Source organism: Cololabis saira, chromosome 6, assembly GCF_033807715.1.
Source record: "Cololabis saira isolate AMF1-May2022 chromosome 6, fColSai1.1, whole genome shotgun sequence".
NCBI classification, from domain to species: domain Eukaryota; kingdom Metazoa; phylum Chordata; class Actinopteri; order Beloniformes; family Belonidae; genus Cololabis; species Cololabis saira.
In genome coordinates this window covers 30,864,305-30,879,963 of record NC_084592.1, presented here as the reverse complement: position 1 = coordinate 30,879,963, position 15,659 = coordinate 30,864,305, and the positions used below count along the sequence as shown (strand labels likewise).

The window sequence follows — 15,659 nt, the reverse complement described above, 5'->3', positions numbered from 1 at the left end:
CAACTATGGATGTTTAAAAAAAGCGATGAGCCACGCCGTAAAAACACGGAAAAGAGTAGTGGAAGCGAGGCTGAGAAAAGTGATTTATGAGGAGCTGTATGGTTTCATGCCAAAAAAGCAGCACTACAGACGCAGCCTTTGCTTTGAGACTGCAGATGGAAGAGTAAAGGGAAAACCACTGTTTCTCTGTAGATGTACAGAGAGCATCTGAGTGCACACAGAAATGTGTCATACCGGATGTGTTGGGCTTTGGACCATGAGCTGTTCCTTTACCTCTGCATAGTTATCTCTTTCCATTGTGCTTGGTTTCGTCTGTCCCAAGAATCTGATTCCAGAGCATGAGAGGCTTTTTCCAGATGACAGTCTATTCCACCTTTCATGCTCTTGAACGTTATCAGTGGTTTAATCCTCGTTGTAAACCCTCTGTATTTACATTCCTGAAGGCGTCTCGTTTGTAGATTTTGACAAAGATAAACCTACCTTGTGCAGAGTATTCTTGGCCTCTGTTGCTGTTGTGAAGGGTTTTTTTTTTTTTTACTTCATTTGCAATCACCCAATTTAATTGTCTTCAATTGTCTTACAGGGATTCCAGGGATTCTGATATTGCTTGAATCAAAAACTATTTATTTTCCCAAAGATAACTCTTGTTATGTTTTTGTAAATTTTTCAGCCCAATGACGGGCTCTTTCACTTGATTTGAGATCTCTTTCAACTTCATATTAGTATCTCCAGTCAAAGAACTGCCAAATATCAGCTCAATACCGTACATCAACTCCACCCCTTTTATCTGCTTCATTTGACTTGAATTACACAGGAAATGGACTGCAGCTGGCCCTTGAAGCTTCCTCCGAAAAGGATGTTTGAACATGTGGGGGAGGTTAAGTGCATGAACTCTAAACTAACTTCTGATGAATAAATACTGTCAATCATGCCCTGCCTGGCATGTTCAAACTTGGCCAATAAAGCTGATTCTGATTATTTGCATTAAGAAGTTCCAAAATTTAAGTACAATATTCTGTAAGGTAGAAATGAGGGTCCAGTAGGCGTGGGGTTTTAACCAATGAGAAGAGTACTTGTGCGTTACCTTCACCTGGACAGATTTGATCTGAAAATAGTTAGATTTTACAGTGACAGCATGGCTTTATAGTGGGGAGTGTGTAGGGCTGGGCATTTAACCAAAAACTAATCAAGACCGACATTCACAAGCTATAACCGACATAATTATGTTCAAGTCCATTATTTCAGTCACGTCACCATTGAAATTTATTGTTTGCAAGAGGTATGAGAAATTTGATGTTTTGTACATGACAATGTTTGAAACATTCATCTACAAGAGATAAGTTTATTTTTTACTGTTTAAGAGCATGATTCTTTCCATATCATTTCAAAACTTTTATACTGGGAGAAACTGGTTTTCTCACAGGACATCTCAGCAAATATCTATTTGGTGCTCTGATTTCTGCTGGCAAGAAAACCATCACACGTCACTGGCTGCATCCCGACCCCCCCACAATGGAGGAATGGACTGATATTGTCAACGAAATATATAAAATGGAAAGGATTACTTTCTCACTTCGGCTACAAATGGATACATTTACAAGGTCATGGTCAAAATGGGTCTCCTATATTCAAAAGTCACAATTATCTAGAAACTGAATTACTTGTCTCCACTCACTTACTTTCTCGATCATTTCGCTGTTGGTTTGATGGACTGCCAGGTTTCATGCGTTTTATACGTGCATAATTTTATGTGGGTGTGTATCCAAACCCTTATAATATCGTAGTTTGGTCTCCCTGCAACTGAATTAAGTCGCTGTTACAAGCCCATACATTCCGTTTTGATTCATCATTGCTCCCTTTTTTTTTTTTTTTTTTTTGTGTGTGTGTGTATGTTTGTCTTTGGTTAGTTCTGTTTGTTCGTTTTACCTTAAAAAATATAAATATACGCAGGTTTTGTTTCTTTCAACATTACGCAACTATAGGGCAACAGCTATGTTTTGACATGCTGATGTTTTTCTTTCTCCCTGACAAAATTGTAAACCAATTGTACATCAGCTGTGTAATGTAAGATGTGAGGATAATAATAATAAAGAAAATTAAAAAAAAAAAGAGCATGATTCTTTAAAACTAAAGTGTGACTGTAGAAAAGTTATTTTGTATATTTTCATTTGCTTTATTTCAAATATTTTGTTTAGAGAAAGAAACAATACTTGCTACCATTCAATATTACAAGATTTCAAACTGTTTACTTTAGCAGTCAGTAATGGAAGTTGCCTTTTTCTAATGTATTTTTATGCGTTTTTGGTTTGATTGATTATGAGGCTTAGTAAAGATGGTATGGAAGCTATCATCTGTGAAGGCATCATATACCGAGTAACACTTGAGGATTCTGCCTGCAAAACTGAAAATATAATACAACCAAAATAAAACCAAACTCGGGTCATATATGGAAACGGTTGCAAAAATTTATTTCGAAAAACTAACCACAAAGTACTATCAATATAAAAAGTATAAAAAAAGTACAAAAAGCATTGGTCAAAAATAAATGAGATGACAGTATTTAAGTTGGTACTAATGGCACTGTGGGTATGATATAAAATACAAAAGATGGGATCTTAAGAGTGCACTCAAGGCACAGAATTCACATTAAAATTATTTGATTCCTACCATCGTACAGATTCTGGAGCAGTGCTCACAGAAAACCAGCACTTCCAGATATTGAACATGGCACACAGTATTATCCATCCTTCCACCAATAGACGACTGAACAGGTCTGAGATGAAAAGGTAAACATTTTATGATCAAAGGAGACAAGTTCTTTATCGAAAAAAGAAAACGGCTTGGCATTAAGGAATGGAAAACTGATGCACATGAGCTTCTAACTGTACCGAACCCCTTTGGGAATGCGCCGGTCCACTGACGAAACCAGGCCTAAGGAGCAGACAGTAGTGAATGTCATTCATTTATGCCACAGTGACAAGAGCAGACTACAATACTTAAAATTAGAAAAGAATAATAAAGAACAGTATCAAACTTTTCATACAATACATAATAAAGTTGTTTCTTTTCTTTCTTTTTTTTTCTTCAAGCATTACCCAGGTTTTTTTTTTATTCCTTTGGACAAAGGCACCTCAAGTGTGTTCCAGTTACCATCAAGGCGTGTACTGCAAAGCAGGTTCAATGTAGCAATGTTAGCCACTGGTTGATGGGCTTAAAAACTAACCTCTGAGATCACGCGCGGTAATGCCACGCCAACGATCAGCCACTCGGAAACTATCAGATGATATCTGAATGTGTGGATTACGTTTACTGATAATGCCGCTTAGAAAAATGGAAGACACAGGCATTATGCAAAGCAATTTCACTAACAGCAATCCTAGCCCTGGACTGAGATGGTTTTGATTTAAAAATTCAAAATAAAAAGGCATATTGCAGTACAACATCTGATGCAGCTCCTCCTGCTGAGAATCTGTATCAGTGAGTTGCAGAGCAAGGAAAGGATGAGGGTCCAGGAGACCTGCACGGTCTAACAGAGGAATGTGAGAGAAGCCCGTTTTATTTTTCACCAACCACACCTGCCTGGAGCAGGTAATGAGAACCTTTCACCATGAACTTAGCAAGGTGACGTCCCCGGCTATATGACACTGAAAACCTAGCCACAAAGCCTGCTTCACAGTACAGCCTCTAAGTAACAGTTGGGAATGTTGACTGGTGCAGTGCCAACACCTACAAGGAAAACGAACAGACGAAACAAAACAACACACTTCGTAGAGGACCTTGTATAACAATTAATACCTTGTTAAGCCTTTATACTTAAAAACAGTAACCTCAGTACCTTTTGTTCATGCCTACAGTCACCCATCTCTCTCACACAAAGTACAAAATTCTACATTTTCTTTTTCTTTTACTTTCACCACCGGTTTGGCCTTACATTAACCAAGAGAAATCCATAAAAAAAAGACTTTCAGTTGAAGTATAAGGCAAACTTGAGATTCACACGCTGAATTTTCAACAGATGATGAAAAAAAAAAAAAAAAAAAACATACAAATGACTAAAAGCTCAGAGTCTCACAATAAAAATATCTGCTTATATATATAAAAAAAGAAAGAATAGCTGCCCTGAGGGAGAAGTACATGTTAACCTTGACCATTCTTGTTGCATGATGGCAGTTCGTATGCACTTTGGATCTTCACGCAGGCCGGCATCTCCAGTATTGCTGTTTGAGACAACCATTTTCCTATGACTTGATGCTCAGCTGATCATAACACTGGATGGCTTGGGCCGTCTTCATCCACCTCAAGCAAAGTCACAAAATCAAACTCGTGTGCGAGTGCTCTGCTCAGTTCCCTTCTGTCCTCACTGCTCCTGCTCCTCCTCCTCCTCCTCCCCCGCTGTTGAACCGATTGGCTTTTGACAGCCTAAGCCCGGAGACCTGCAAACAAACAGTTGTGAAGTGAGCATTTTGTTTGTTTTTTTAACCACAACTACAATGTAGTAGGGCTGGGCGATATATCGAGATTTTAATATATATCGATATATTTTCAAACGCGATATGGTACGAGACAATATCGTTTATATCGATATTAAAAAAAAAAAAAAAAAAAAATTATTTTGATATAGCTTATTTTGTGACAAATTGACTTGAATGTTTTATTTGAGATTTGCACAAATGTTTTGTTATTTGCACAACTGTCAACCTCAGTGGAAAAGTCTGCCTGTTACTGTCTACACTGTATTAATTGTACAGTGTATTTTAATTTAATTGTTATGCAGGAAAGGGATATTTGTTTTATTTTATTCAAGAAGCATTTTATTCTATATATGCAGGCAGTTTATTTTTATTTCATTTGTTTTATACATTTTGATATTGTGCAGACCTCTGTTAATAAAGGAACCTGTGTGACATTTGGCACAAGGCTTTGTATTAAAACTGACTGTTTTTTAAGGGTTTGCCTCAGAAAAAAATGAAGCTAACAGAGATGCTATGCTATATTGCTTTGGGGGAAACTCCAATTATGGCACAGAAAAAATACAGAGATATATATCGAGTATCGCCATTCAGCTAGAAAATATCGAGATATGACTTTTGGTCCATATCGCCCAGCCCTACAATGTAGAACAGAAAAGGTGGGGGTTACCTTTCTCACAAGTGCTGGTCTGCTTCTCCTGGGCAAAGTTCAGCCTGTTCTGCTCCACCGCCGTGCCGTTTGACTCCGGGCTGCTGCTGCGGGATGGGCTGCTCTCCTCGTTCTGGTATGCCAAATCCAGGTGCTGCTGGGCCAGTTTTAAGTGTCTGCGGAGCCTCTCCAGTTCTCGGGACGACGCTTCATCTCCCAGGGACTCGCGGCCCGAGTCTGCCAGGTTGTCCCTGAAATTCATTTTCCCCGATGGGTCCTTCTTCAGGCATATGTGGTAGCCCGGAGGTGCCGAGGGCTGGTGGCAGATCGAGGATCTCTTGCTGGCCGTGACTGGCTGTCGATGGGATGGAGACCGAGGCCTTGGGGCGCAAAAGCAGTCACGAATTCCACTGAAGCCAAGATGAAGGATCTCCAACACAGTGAAGAGCAGACACAGACTGCTGACACCATACATGATGAGCAGAAAGATCGTTTTCTCAGTGGGACGGGAGACAAAGCAGTCCACTGTGTGCGGGCAAGGAGACCGTGTGCATATATACGATGGTGCCACTTCCAACCCGTAAAGGATATACTGCCCAAACAGGAATGAAGCTTCAAACATAGCACGTGATAGCAGCTGAAAAACATAGACTTTCATCAGTCCATCTCTCTTGATGCGACGGCGTCCATCGTGCTTTTTGCTCGGCTTTGCTGCAGTTTCCTTTTCTTTTTCCTTTTCTGGCTCGATTTCCTCCACAATCATGGGATCCTCCTCCCCATTATCCTCTGCTTCCTCGTAGTCCCTGTTGGCACCACGGCTCACTATGGGCATCCTCTTCCTCGTTCGGGGCATGTAGTCGTCATCGTCCATGCGAGCAATTTTGTGCATAGCAAACCCAAGGTACATGATGGTGGGCGTGGTGATCATAATCACCTGGAACACCCAGAAGCGGATGTGCGAAAGTGGTGCAAATGCATCGTAGCAGACATTCTCACAACCAGGTTGTTGTGTGTTGCACACAAATTTACTCTGTTCATCGTAATAGATGGATTCGCCTCCAACTGCCGTCAGCACAATCCTAAAGACGATGAGGATGGTGAGCCAGATTTTGCCCACAAAGGTGGAGTGATTTGAAATCTCATCTAGCAGGCGTGTAAGGAAGCTCCAGCTCATTTTGCTTGAGGAAAAAAGATGTTTTCAGTCCTGTGAAGAAAAAAAAGAAAATCAAACTTTCACATATCACACAGAAAACATGGTGTGTCAGTTTAGAAGTGTTGCAAGAGATTTAATTGTAAAACATCAAAAGCCATTAGTACCATTGAGAAGCTCAATCTGGCAAAACGTTAGACTTCTGCATAGAATGCAGAATTTAGGTTGTAAATCATAACCAAATATAATTTGTTGTGGTTCTTTAACACGTTTCAAACTCCTGTTATTACATAAGATATCCACAAGGGGGCGCTACGCAATTACAAGTCAAACATGTCCATATAGCCTACAGCAAAGAAGAGGGCATGCTCAAGCAAGGATCCCTGAAATGTCAACATAATGCAGTGTGTTTTTCAGAGAGCAATGATTTCAAACAGGATTTACAGATGTTTTGTAGTCAAATCGAGTCTGAACATTTATACACACACACTTAGAAGCACATTGTTAAGCCTGTAGTTGAGACATAATAATGTATAACTATAAAGCGGTTTTGTGGTTTCAGAGCATATGTTACTTCCACAAGTATTTGGCTTCATTAACTTCAAGAGCAATTTCTGTTGAGTCCTGGTTCATTATAAACCACACCACTGTGCTTCAGGCAAGTCAGTGCACAGCAAAACAGTTTTATTTGTACGTAGAAAAAAAAAGAAAAAGAAAGATGCCCTAGGATGTGGGGGGGGGGGGCTTGTCAACATCTTGCTTTCTACTTAATGCTTAAAAAAAAAGCTTCAGTGTACTTTTTCTACAAATGTTGGTCCTCAAAACTGGAACTGATGTGTTTTTTTATGTGGTGCATTTAATGCTGAATAACCAAACTTATGGGTTGGTTAAAATAACTTACCAGCTGTACTTATGACGTTTTGAACATTGAACTTATACAACTGCAGAAAAACAACCTTCCAACTGGAAAACTATACAGATCAAAATAGGACAAAAGTAAATAAGTGCTCAACAATCCCACAAAATCAGAGCATTGAAGAACGCAGTAGGAAACTATGTATATTACACAACGCTCCAACAGAGCTTCATAGCAAGTTGTTTGTACAGGACAACTCCCAGGCGTTAACAAGACTCCAATATTAGACAGTTATGTAAAAACAGGCCTTAGTGAACAAACGTTGAATGTGCCAGAATGAAGCCACAAAAAATCTAAACGACCTTGAAGGTCCCATAGAAATGTGACTTTTTTTGGGGGGGGGGACTGCATAGAACCAACCTCAAAAACTGTGGGGTTTGCATGCTGGTGCCTTTGAGCCGTACCCTGACTTGACTTTGGTGGTTCAGTTTCTTTGAAGGGTGGTGAAAACACAACAATGGATAACTCTTAGCTGCGATGTAAAAGCATAAATGAGGCTTTAGAGTTTGACAACAACAGTTGTCCTCCTGCCCGCACCACTAAACTCCTTTCAGGAAGTAAAAAGTCTCATGTAGTTGTCCAATTAGATGAAAAACACATTACTTGTACTGCTATAGATGCCAATATCTGATACTGCAAATTATGCTAACAGTCCGTAACAGTCTTTCCAGCCATCACTGAGGTGGGATTGATCCGATCAAGTATTGATATCAGTATCCAATGCTGAGACAATTCACAGAAATGGAATGACAATGTGGATTGGATTGAAAAAAACAAAAAAAATTCACATACTTAAGTTTTTATGTAAAGGCCTACACGATTTAATCTATTCAGAAAAAAACACTTGTTTTTAACTTATTTTAAGACTTGGATAATATAGATGTTTTCTTTGGACTTTCATTGCAAATATTGAACATAAAACAGCAGCTGCCCCAACTGACTACCTCCAGTCACCTACATCTGGTAAAGTGCTGCAGGTCAAAAAGAAGAAAAAAAAAGAAAGTTAAGAAAAACTAATAACTGGAAAGAAAACGCAGCATGGGAGGACTAAAATGCAAAGCAGCAGAGGAAATTTCTCTGGAGTGGCTCAGAGAAGTTTCCCTCTGGCTGCTGGGATAAGACTGGCGTGCCATTCTCTCCTACTTATCAAGATTTCCAAGAAAAGCAGACGTGTAAGTTTAAGCGGAATAAGTTTTACCATAGTGTTACACAGAGCAAGAAAGAACAGTATTATTGACATTGCAAAAGTCAACGGTTGGGTTGAGTGAGTCATGTGGCAAAATGATGCAACAAAAGGCTAAACTTCAACATCTGAGCCAGAGCCCGGTCCTAAAACTTCAAATTGTAAATACTTACAAACCTTCTTTCTAACAAGCAGACTAGTTAACTGCCACTTCACATGAGGTAAAACCAGAAATGGAACTTGTACAATTTATCAATTTATCTGCAAAAATCTTGACATCTTTAAGATGAAAATAGAAAGATATGTCAACTTGTCTAAACTTGTCTGAGAATAGTTTACATTAACATTTTTTTTTTACAAAATGAAAGACAAAATGTCTAATTTTATTTACTAGGTACATCAACTTTTCAAGTTGACACTTGTTATTCCAAGTGTGCCTTCACTGTACAACTTGTTCTTTTGTTCAGCTCTTGAGCAGAGATGGTTCTGTGTCAGTGTTTCCAGAAACCAACAAACAACGCACACATGACTACTACTGTCCTTATCATTCATCTATGACTTCGTGCAGCCCCACCTGCATGCCTGGAAAAACAGCACTGAAAAAACAGATTGTTTTCTCAGTGCTTACATCAAGATCAGACCGGTTGCTCAAGGAAGAACTTTGGAAATATTTAGCAATAACATAAATTTAAAAAAACAACAAAACCTACACTGCATTCGATGCGTTATCCTTTTTCTTTCAAACTACCAGGGATTCATAAAAAACATCAAAAGCTCATCTGGCTACTTACAATCAAGGTTAGAAGTCACCACCCTGCGTTTAGTCAGAGGTGACATCCAATGCCTCAGGAATGCTGACTCCACTATTGGCGCTTTTCCACTAGTACTTACTCAGCCCGACTCGCCTCGGTTTGGCGCTTTTCCACCAGGGGTCTAACGGTGCAGAGTAGATACTTTTTCTGTAACTACTCTGCCGAGGTTTTAAGCGGGCTGGTTGTATCTGACGTCATCACACTACAGGCCACCGATTGGTCGGGGGGTTGGAGTCAGACGTCTGAGTCAGGAGGAGGAAATCAGCAAAAGAGTGACTCTGACGGCAGCTTCTTGTTCATTTTATTTGACCAGCCTGTTTCGTGATCCAACTCTGAGGTGCAGATGTTCCTAAACCTGGTGGCTGAGGAGAGAATTAAAAAGGGATCTAAACGGGCGATAAGGAACGACCAGATCTACCAGGAGCTCTGTCACTTCATAGCTGCTTGCGGCTCCCAACGGACTTTTCAGCAGCGCCGAGACAAACAAAAAATACAAATTTAAGAGCACCGCCACTTGAAGCTCCTCCCTCTTCATTTTTTAAATTGATATCGAACACAAGCCACAGACCCAGCAGCACAAATATCATCTCCTCCATGTTCTACATCTTTACTGTTGTTGTCTTCTTCGTTTAGATCACACAATCAAATACGTCACAGCAACTTCGCTCCAACCCGCCCACTTCTGCTCCAGGTGAATTATTATGGAAAAGAAACTTGGCCGAGTTGAGTTGTGCCGAGATGACTACAGCTGAGTAGGTACTAGTGGAAAAGTGCCATATGTGACAGCAAGGAGGGGTCGATTGGAGAAAAAAAAAACCCTCAGCAATTTTTGCATCCCACAGCAATGATGCGGATGCTTAGAATTGATGATACTGAAACTATTAGCTGAGAATGCAATCAGTCGTGATACAGTTTTTTTTTTTAAAGACTCTGAGCAAGCTGGCAACAAATCAGAAAAACATCTACTTTGTTATAAATGTAGGTACAGATACAGGCAGCTTCAGGGGGTACCGACTAGTATAGCTGTTACCCTAGTAATTATTTACACCAAATCCTTCTTAATAAGAGCGCATCCCACAATTGGTGCTGGACCATAAGACCACAGTCTTCTTTCGGTGATGGCATGCTACTCAAGTTTTCTGATATCCAACTTTTCTATGAATATTCAATTAGTGGGTGTTCTTAGACGTAGCCAAACCCCAAACCCGAGGAGAGATGATACTAAGACAATAGAGGGTTTAGGGCTGCAACGATTCCTCAAGTACCTCGATTTCAAAAAATGAGGAATTTCCTGCCTCGTTTAATTAAAAAATACATTTAAAGCTCACGTTTTGCATGGATTATTTTTAGTGTGACAACGTGCGTACACGTATGCATATAAGAAGACAGTGGTGCGCTTTTCGTAATGTGCAAACAGTTTTGTTGTACAGATGGCGGCCCAGGGCGAAAACATTGACTGCAACAAAGAGCAAACGCAGCAGAGTAATCAGAGGAAAAGACAGAAGATGTCGAAGGTCTGGGATCATTTTAAATTAAAAATTAAGCCCCCGGTCCACATTGTGTAAGTCCACAGCCAAGCATTTAAAACACATTGGTTTTGTATGTGAAGTTGCACAATTTAAAAAGGCATTGTTTAAGAATTTAATTTCATCTCTGGAAATGTTAAGACTGAATTCATTTTGTTTATTTTTATTGGAAAATTTTACAAACAATTTACTAGTTTGCCTGATATTTAAATGAATGGAAATGTTTCTCATAAAAAGGAAACAAAATGTTTTTTATTAAGTCATCTGTCTTGTTTTCTAATGTACATTTATAATTAGGCATTAATTAAGCAAAGGTTTTATCCGATTACTCGGTGTAATATTTGATAGGCCTACTATACTCGATTACCAAAATATTCGATAGCTGCAGCCGTAAGAGGGACATTTCTATTCAAAATCACAGATAACTTTCAGGGTTTGGCTTTTGGAGTCAGGACGGCCAACAGGAAGTTAATTGTTCCATTTAGAAAAAAGGATCAACTATTGTCTCAACATACCTGTCTCAGGTTGCTTAAACAAACACACGAGAAAAGAGGACACAGCAAACGGGACCCAGCCACGCTGCAGTCGGAGGTTTGACCACAGGTACTAAAAAGAGCAACTAGGCTTGGGAGGGGGGGGCATCAATTTTTAAACATGTAGGTGGTTTGTCGCGAGGGTTGTTTCTCAAGCACAGCAAGTTTGGACATGTGTAGATGATAGGTCTGGTTTGGAGGAAAGGACGACGCAGCTCGGATCGTGCCACTGGAATAGAGAATTGTTTAGCAGACCTGCACATCTGGATGTAGCAACCACAGATCCTAAATGAGAAGGGCTACATTCTCAAATGAAAGAAAACATCTTAAAACTACACCACATTACACAAAAAACAACGGTCTCAATCCTTGCAATCCTTGATATAAAAAAAAGTAAGTACAAAAAAAGAACACATCTGGTGACTTCAGCTGTATTTGGCTGGATGCTGACTGTGAATCAGAACAGTACTTGGGCTGAAATGGATCATTCAAAAAATTAAGTATAAAAAGAATGCATATTGAGAAAAGTCTCAGATAAATCTCCGTTAAACGAATAACCCCCTCTCTTCCACATCAATGCCAGCAGTGCAGTGCAGATTTCACACGTGCAATGGCCTCCGCATCGAGCATAAAGGCAGCTTTAGTCTAACTATAGCTACAATTCAAAAGCACTGTGTTGTGGCTGTATTTTTCCAAAACTAGAACACTGATTGTTATATCACGGTTGATTCCACATTCCATCAGTGCAACGATTTTATGTCAAAATGTGGTGAGCCACACAAAATATTACATTTTTAAGCAGATTTCCCCAGACTTGCGTGTTTTTCATCTAAACAGTACCATCTTTTCTGCATCTTGTGAATATTAGGCCTCTTCACTGAGGCCATATGTGGCACTTGACGCTTAACAGTCTGTTTTCAAGCAGTAGGATTTCATCAGTGTCCGGATCCTGCAGAACAGAGGAGCTTTGTGGCTCCCACATCTGGGAGACTGGTTATAGTTACTGACTCAAAGCTAGGGGGCTGATGGGGCCCTGAGATGGAGAGGGGTGGAAAATCACCCCAAAAAACAAAAAGAATGGCTCAAAATCAGAAGCCAAGTGTAATGAATCTGGGGGAAAGAAATCCATTTCGCCTTTCGTCCCAAGCATTATCCCCAAGATGAACGCAATGCTTTCAAAGAAAAAAAACACCCCCAAGTAGTAGGCGACAAAGAAAACCCATGCAAACCAATTCTGCTCTATTATTTCACCCCCATCGTCCTAATTACTAAGACGCATAACATGAAATGACAAGTCATCCCTTTTTTGGGGGGAAGCGGGGGGAAAATCCTCGTGGCATGCGGGACACGACGTCACGGAGGGCTGGTTTATGGTTCTGCGTTACGACGCAGAACCTACGGCGTAGGGTACGCGGCGACGCGCAACGTACGGTGCGCGACGCCGCGTAGGGTACGCCGTACCCTACGGCGTAGGTCTCGGCGTCGATTTATCGCGGAACAATAATTCAGGCTTTATACCCGCAGAATGAGACAAAAGGCGTTCCTTTTTATTAACTTTAAGTCCCAAAATATCTAATATATATTAATATATTATTAAGAATTTAAATTCCCATAAGAGGGTGTGGGGGAGCTTTCAAGGAGGGTGGGGGTTAAATTCCAGTTAATTCCTCCCATCACAAAAACGTAGAAAATACAGCTAAACGGGGCCAGAAAATAAGCAGAAAACACGTGGAGCTGCTTTTTTTCCGCGTTAAATTCCGACACTTGCAGACATCCAGAGCCTTGAACTGGCGCTGCCGCCACATCTCCTGGCGCCGGACGAAAAATGTGCACATACTATCCAACACTGACTTCATAAGCACGAGTTTATCACACAAAAAACATGTGAAAACCAACGAATGCATTAGAGGCGCTGAAGTTACACACACACACTACAACACACACCGCTGCGTGTGTAGGCGGTAAAAGGTCTTTTGTTGCGTCTTTCTTACCTCCAGTTGTGAATGTAGGTCGACCGTCTCCTCAAAGTTGCAGTCAATCTCAAGGGCTTTCCTTTTTGTTTTGTTTCTTTTTAATGCAGTCAGCTATATCACCCCGTTTTTTTTTTCCTCCCCAAGAAGGAGCCGCGGTCCTTCTCCAGTTGTGTGGGTTGAACTGCTGGCTGAGGACAAAGAATATTCCCAAATCTCCCCCTCCACACTTCTCTCCTCCCAGTTCAGCCTCCGCCCCCAACACCGCCGTCTGTGCAGACCAGCAACTGCCAGCGAGGCTTTTCCTCCTGATGCAATCCTTCCTTAGTCTTATAAACCACTGGTAAGTTCATATATTCAAAAAGTGTATAAATGACAGAAAAGGGCTGCCACGTGCTCAATACTACAAGAAGTAGCAGAATTGTTATGGTTGCCAAACAAGAACTCCCACTTATGCTGCAACACGTTTTAACTTGAGTGTGTAGTAGGGTTGCCAACCAAGTGGCGTCAATTCAGTCGAAGCTAAGGTATGGCAAGGTTACGAGTCTCAGAACTAAACTAGAGTATCAATCAACACGTCCAGCAAATACTCATCACAGAAGTCTGCTATGTAGCTTATGTAGCTTATCTTTGTCGTCAAGAAAATTGGAACTTTTTCAAATGCAGTCTGGCTCACTGCAAAAACTCAAAATCTTACCAGGAATATTTGTCTTATTTCTAGTTAAAATGTCTCATTTTTAGTCAGAAAATCTCATTACACTTAAATCAAGAGTCATCTCCAGAAAAATAACTTATTTGACCATTTTCGCCTGTTTCAAGTACATTTTCACTTGAAATAAGTAGAAAAATCTGCCAGTGGGACAAGATTTATCTTCTCATTACAAGCAAAAAAATCTTTTTTCTACTTATTTTAAGTGAAAATCTACTTGAAACAGGTGAAAAATGTTGTTTTTGAGTCTTGTCTTAAATGTAATGAGATTTTTTTTTACTAAAAATTTGACATTTTAACTAGAAATGAGACAAATATTCTTGTTAAGATTTTCAGTTTTTGCAGTGTATAATTAGTGAAATCGATCATGTTGTTCTGATTTGCATGTGTAGTTATTCTATATGTAGCCTATTAAGTAGTAGAATAATCAATACAAATAGACACAGAGTAATTCCATAAATGTATTTAAAAAACAAACATTTAAATTTTCCCTTGAAGCCAAGGTGTGGCGGCTGCCATACCTTGCCATACCCAATTGACGCCCCTGTTGCCAACTGTCCCTTGAAAAACGGAATCGTCCCGTATTGAACTGAAAAGGGACGCACTTTATCCCGTATTACTGTGAGAGTCAAAAAAATAGTTATACATTCCCAATGGAAAATGGCATTGGGCTGTTGAGTTCATAAGTTATTTTTTTCTGTTTTACTACAACTGTAGCCTACAGTCATGTCCTTTGAGGCACAAATATGTGTTTTCTACAGACTTTCTGTTTGCAATTTTGTTATTGCACTAAACATCTGCACTATTACAGAATGGATGTTCTGCTTTCTTTCTATTGTTTTATATACATCTATACAATTTCAAGTTAAGCAGGACAGGTTTCAGTTTAAGAAAGACTTATTTTATTCAGTTCATTTTGTTATTTTGTATTAAAGTGAATTGCTGGATAATAATTTGTTTTCCATGTGTTCATGACATTCAAAAATATGCATCTAATTCAATTCAGGTTCGAGTCAAATAGTTAAGAAATCGTTTCACTCACAAAAAAAGGGGCTAAAAAAATTCACCATGCCAGGAAGGGTGAAGGCAATCGTGTCGGCCGGCCCTGCCGATGAGGTGTCCCTTATTTATTTTTCTGGGAGTTGGCAACCCTAGTTATCTGCACATTACTTTGAGCACAAGAAAGCAGCAAAGCAATCTTCATAGCTCTACTTATTTTTGAGGGGGGTGTAGGAGGCAAATGCCTTATGCACTTATATGCACAGAGATATTATCAGTGGTAGCCCAATTATGTTGCCCTTTTTTTAGCTTGTCTGCATCAGCCATAAAAATACCTCCAAAATAAATTCACACAGCGTTCAGAAGAAAATAACTCTTCAAGCAAAAGTCAGTATGGAGTGTGACCTCCCTCAAAACCGGACACAAATTCAACTCTTTTTAACTTGTCTGTATCTTAAAGACGGTGGGGCGGGACACTATAACTAAGGATTTTATTATAACTTTAATAAAACAAGACTTTTACACCTTGCCTAAGACTTTTACACACAACAACACAGCAGATGTTCGGAAGTTGTTGCTTCTTCCCTTTATATTTGTCACACTTTTCTTGGCAAAGGCAGCAAATGGGTTTCCTGTGCACCCCCACCAAGCACCCCTTTGACACTCTTGAAGTTACAAGTTGCACTGAGTAATATCCATGGAGGCAAAGGAGGTTTAACTTTGCTTCAGCTACTTTCTGTTGC

General features: G+C 39.9%; 1 protein-coding gene across 1 annotated transcript; it reads right to left on the bottom strand.

The window, feature by feature from the left end:
• Nucleotides 1-2,445: 2,445 nt before the first annotated feature.
• gjc4b (gap junction protein gamma 4b) lies at nt 2,446-13,409 on the bottom strand. Its single transcript, XM_061723933.1, has 3 exons — nt 13,230-13,409; nt 5,140-6,322; nt 2,446-4,433 (listed from the first exon to the last, which is right to left on the bottom strand). Exons 2-3 carry the CDS (start codon nt 6,290-6,292, stop codon nt 4,420-4,422), a joined length of 1,167 nt encoding a protein of 388 aa, XP_061579917.1. The 5' UTR covers nt 6,293-6,322; nt 13,230-13,409; the 3' UTR covers nt 2,446-4,419.
• Nucleotides 13,410-15,659: the final 2,250 nt, after the last annotated feature.

Excerpts from the sequence above, each read along its gene's own strand:
- gjc4b (XM_061723933.1), bottom strand. The coding sequence starts at position 6,292 with ATGAGCTGGAGCTTCCTTACACGCCTGCTAGATGAGATTTCAAATCAC.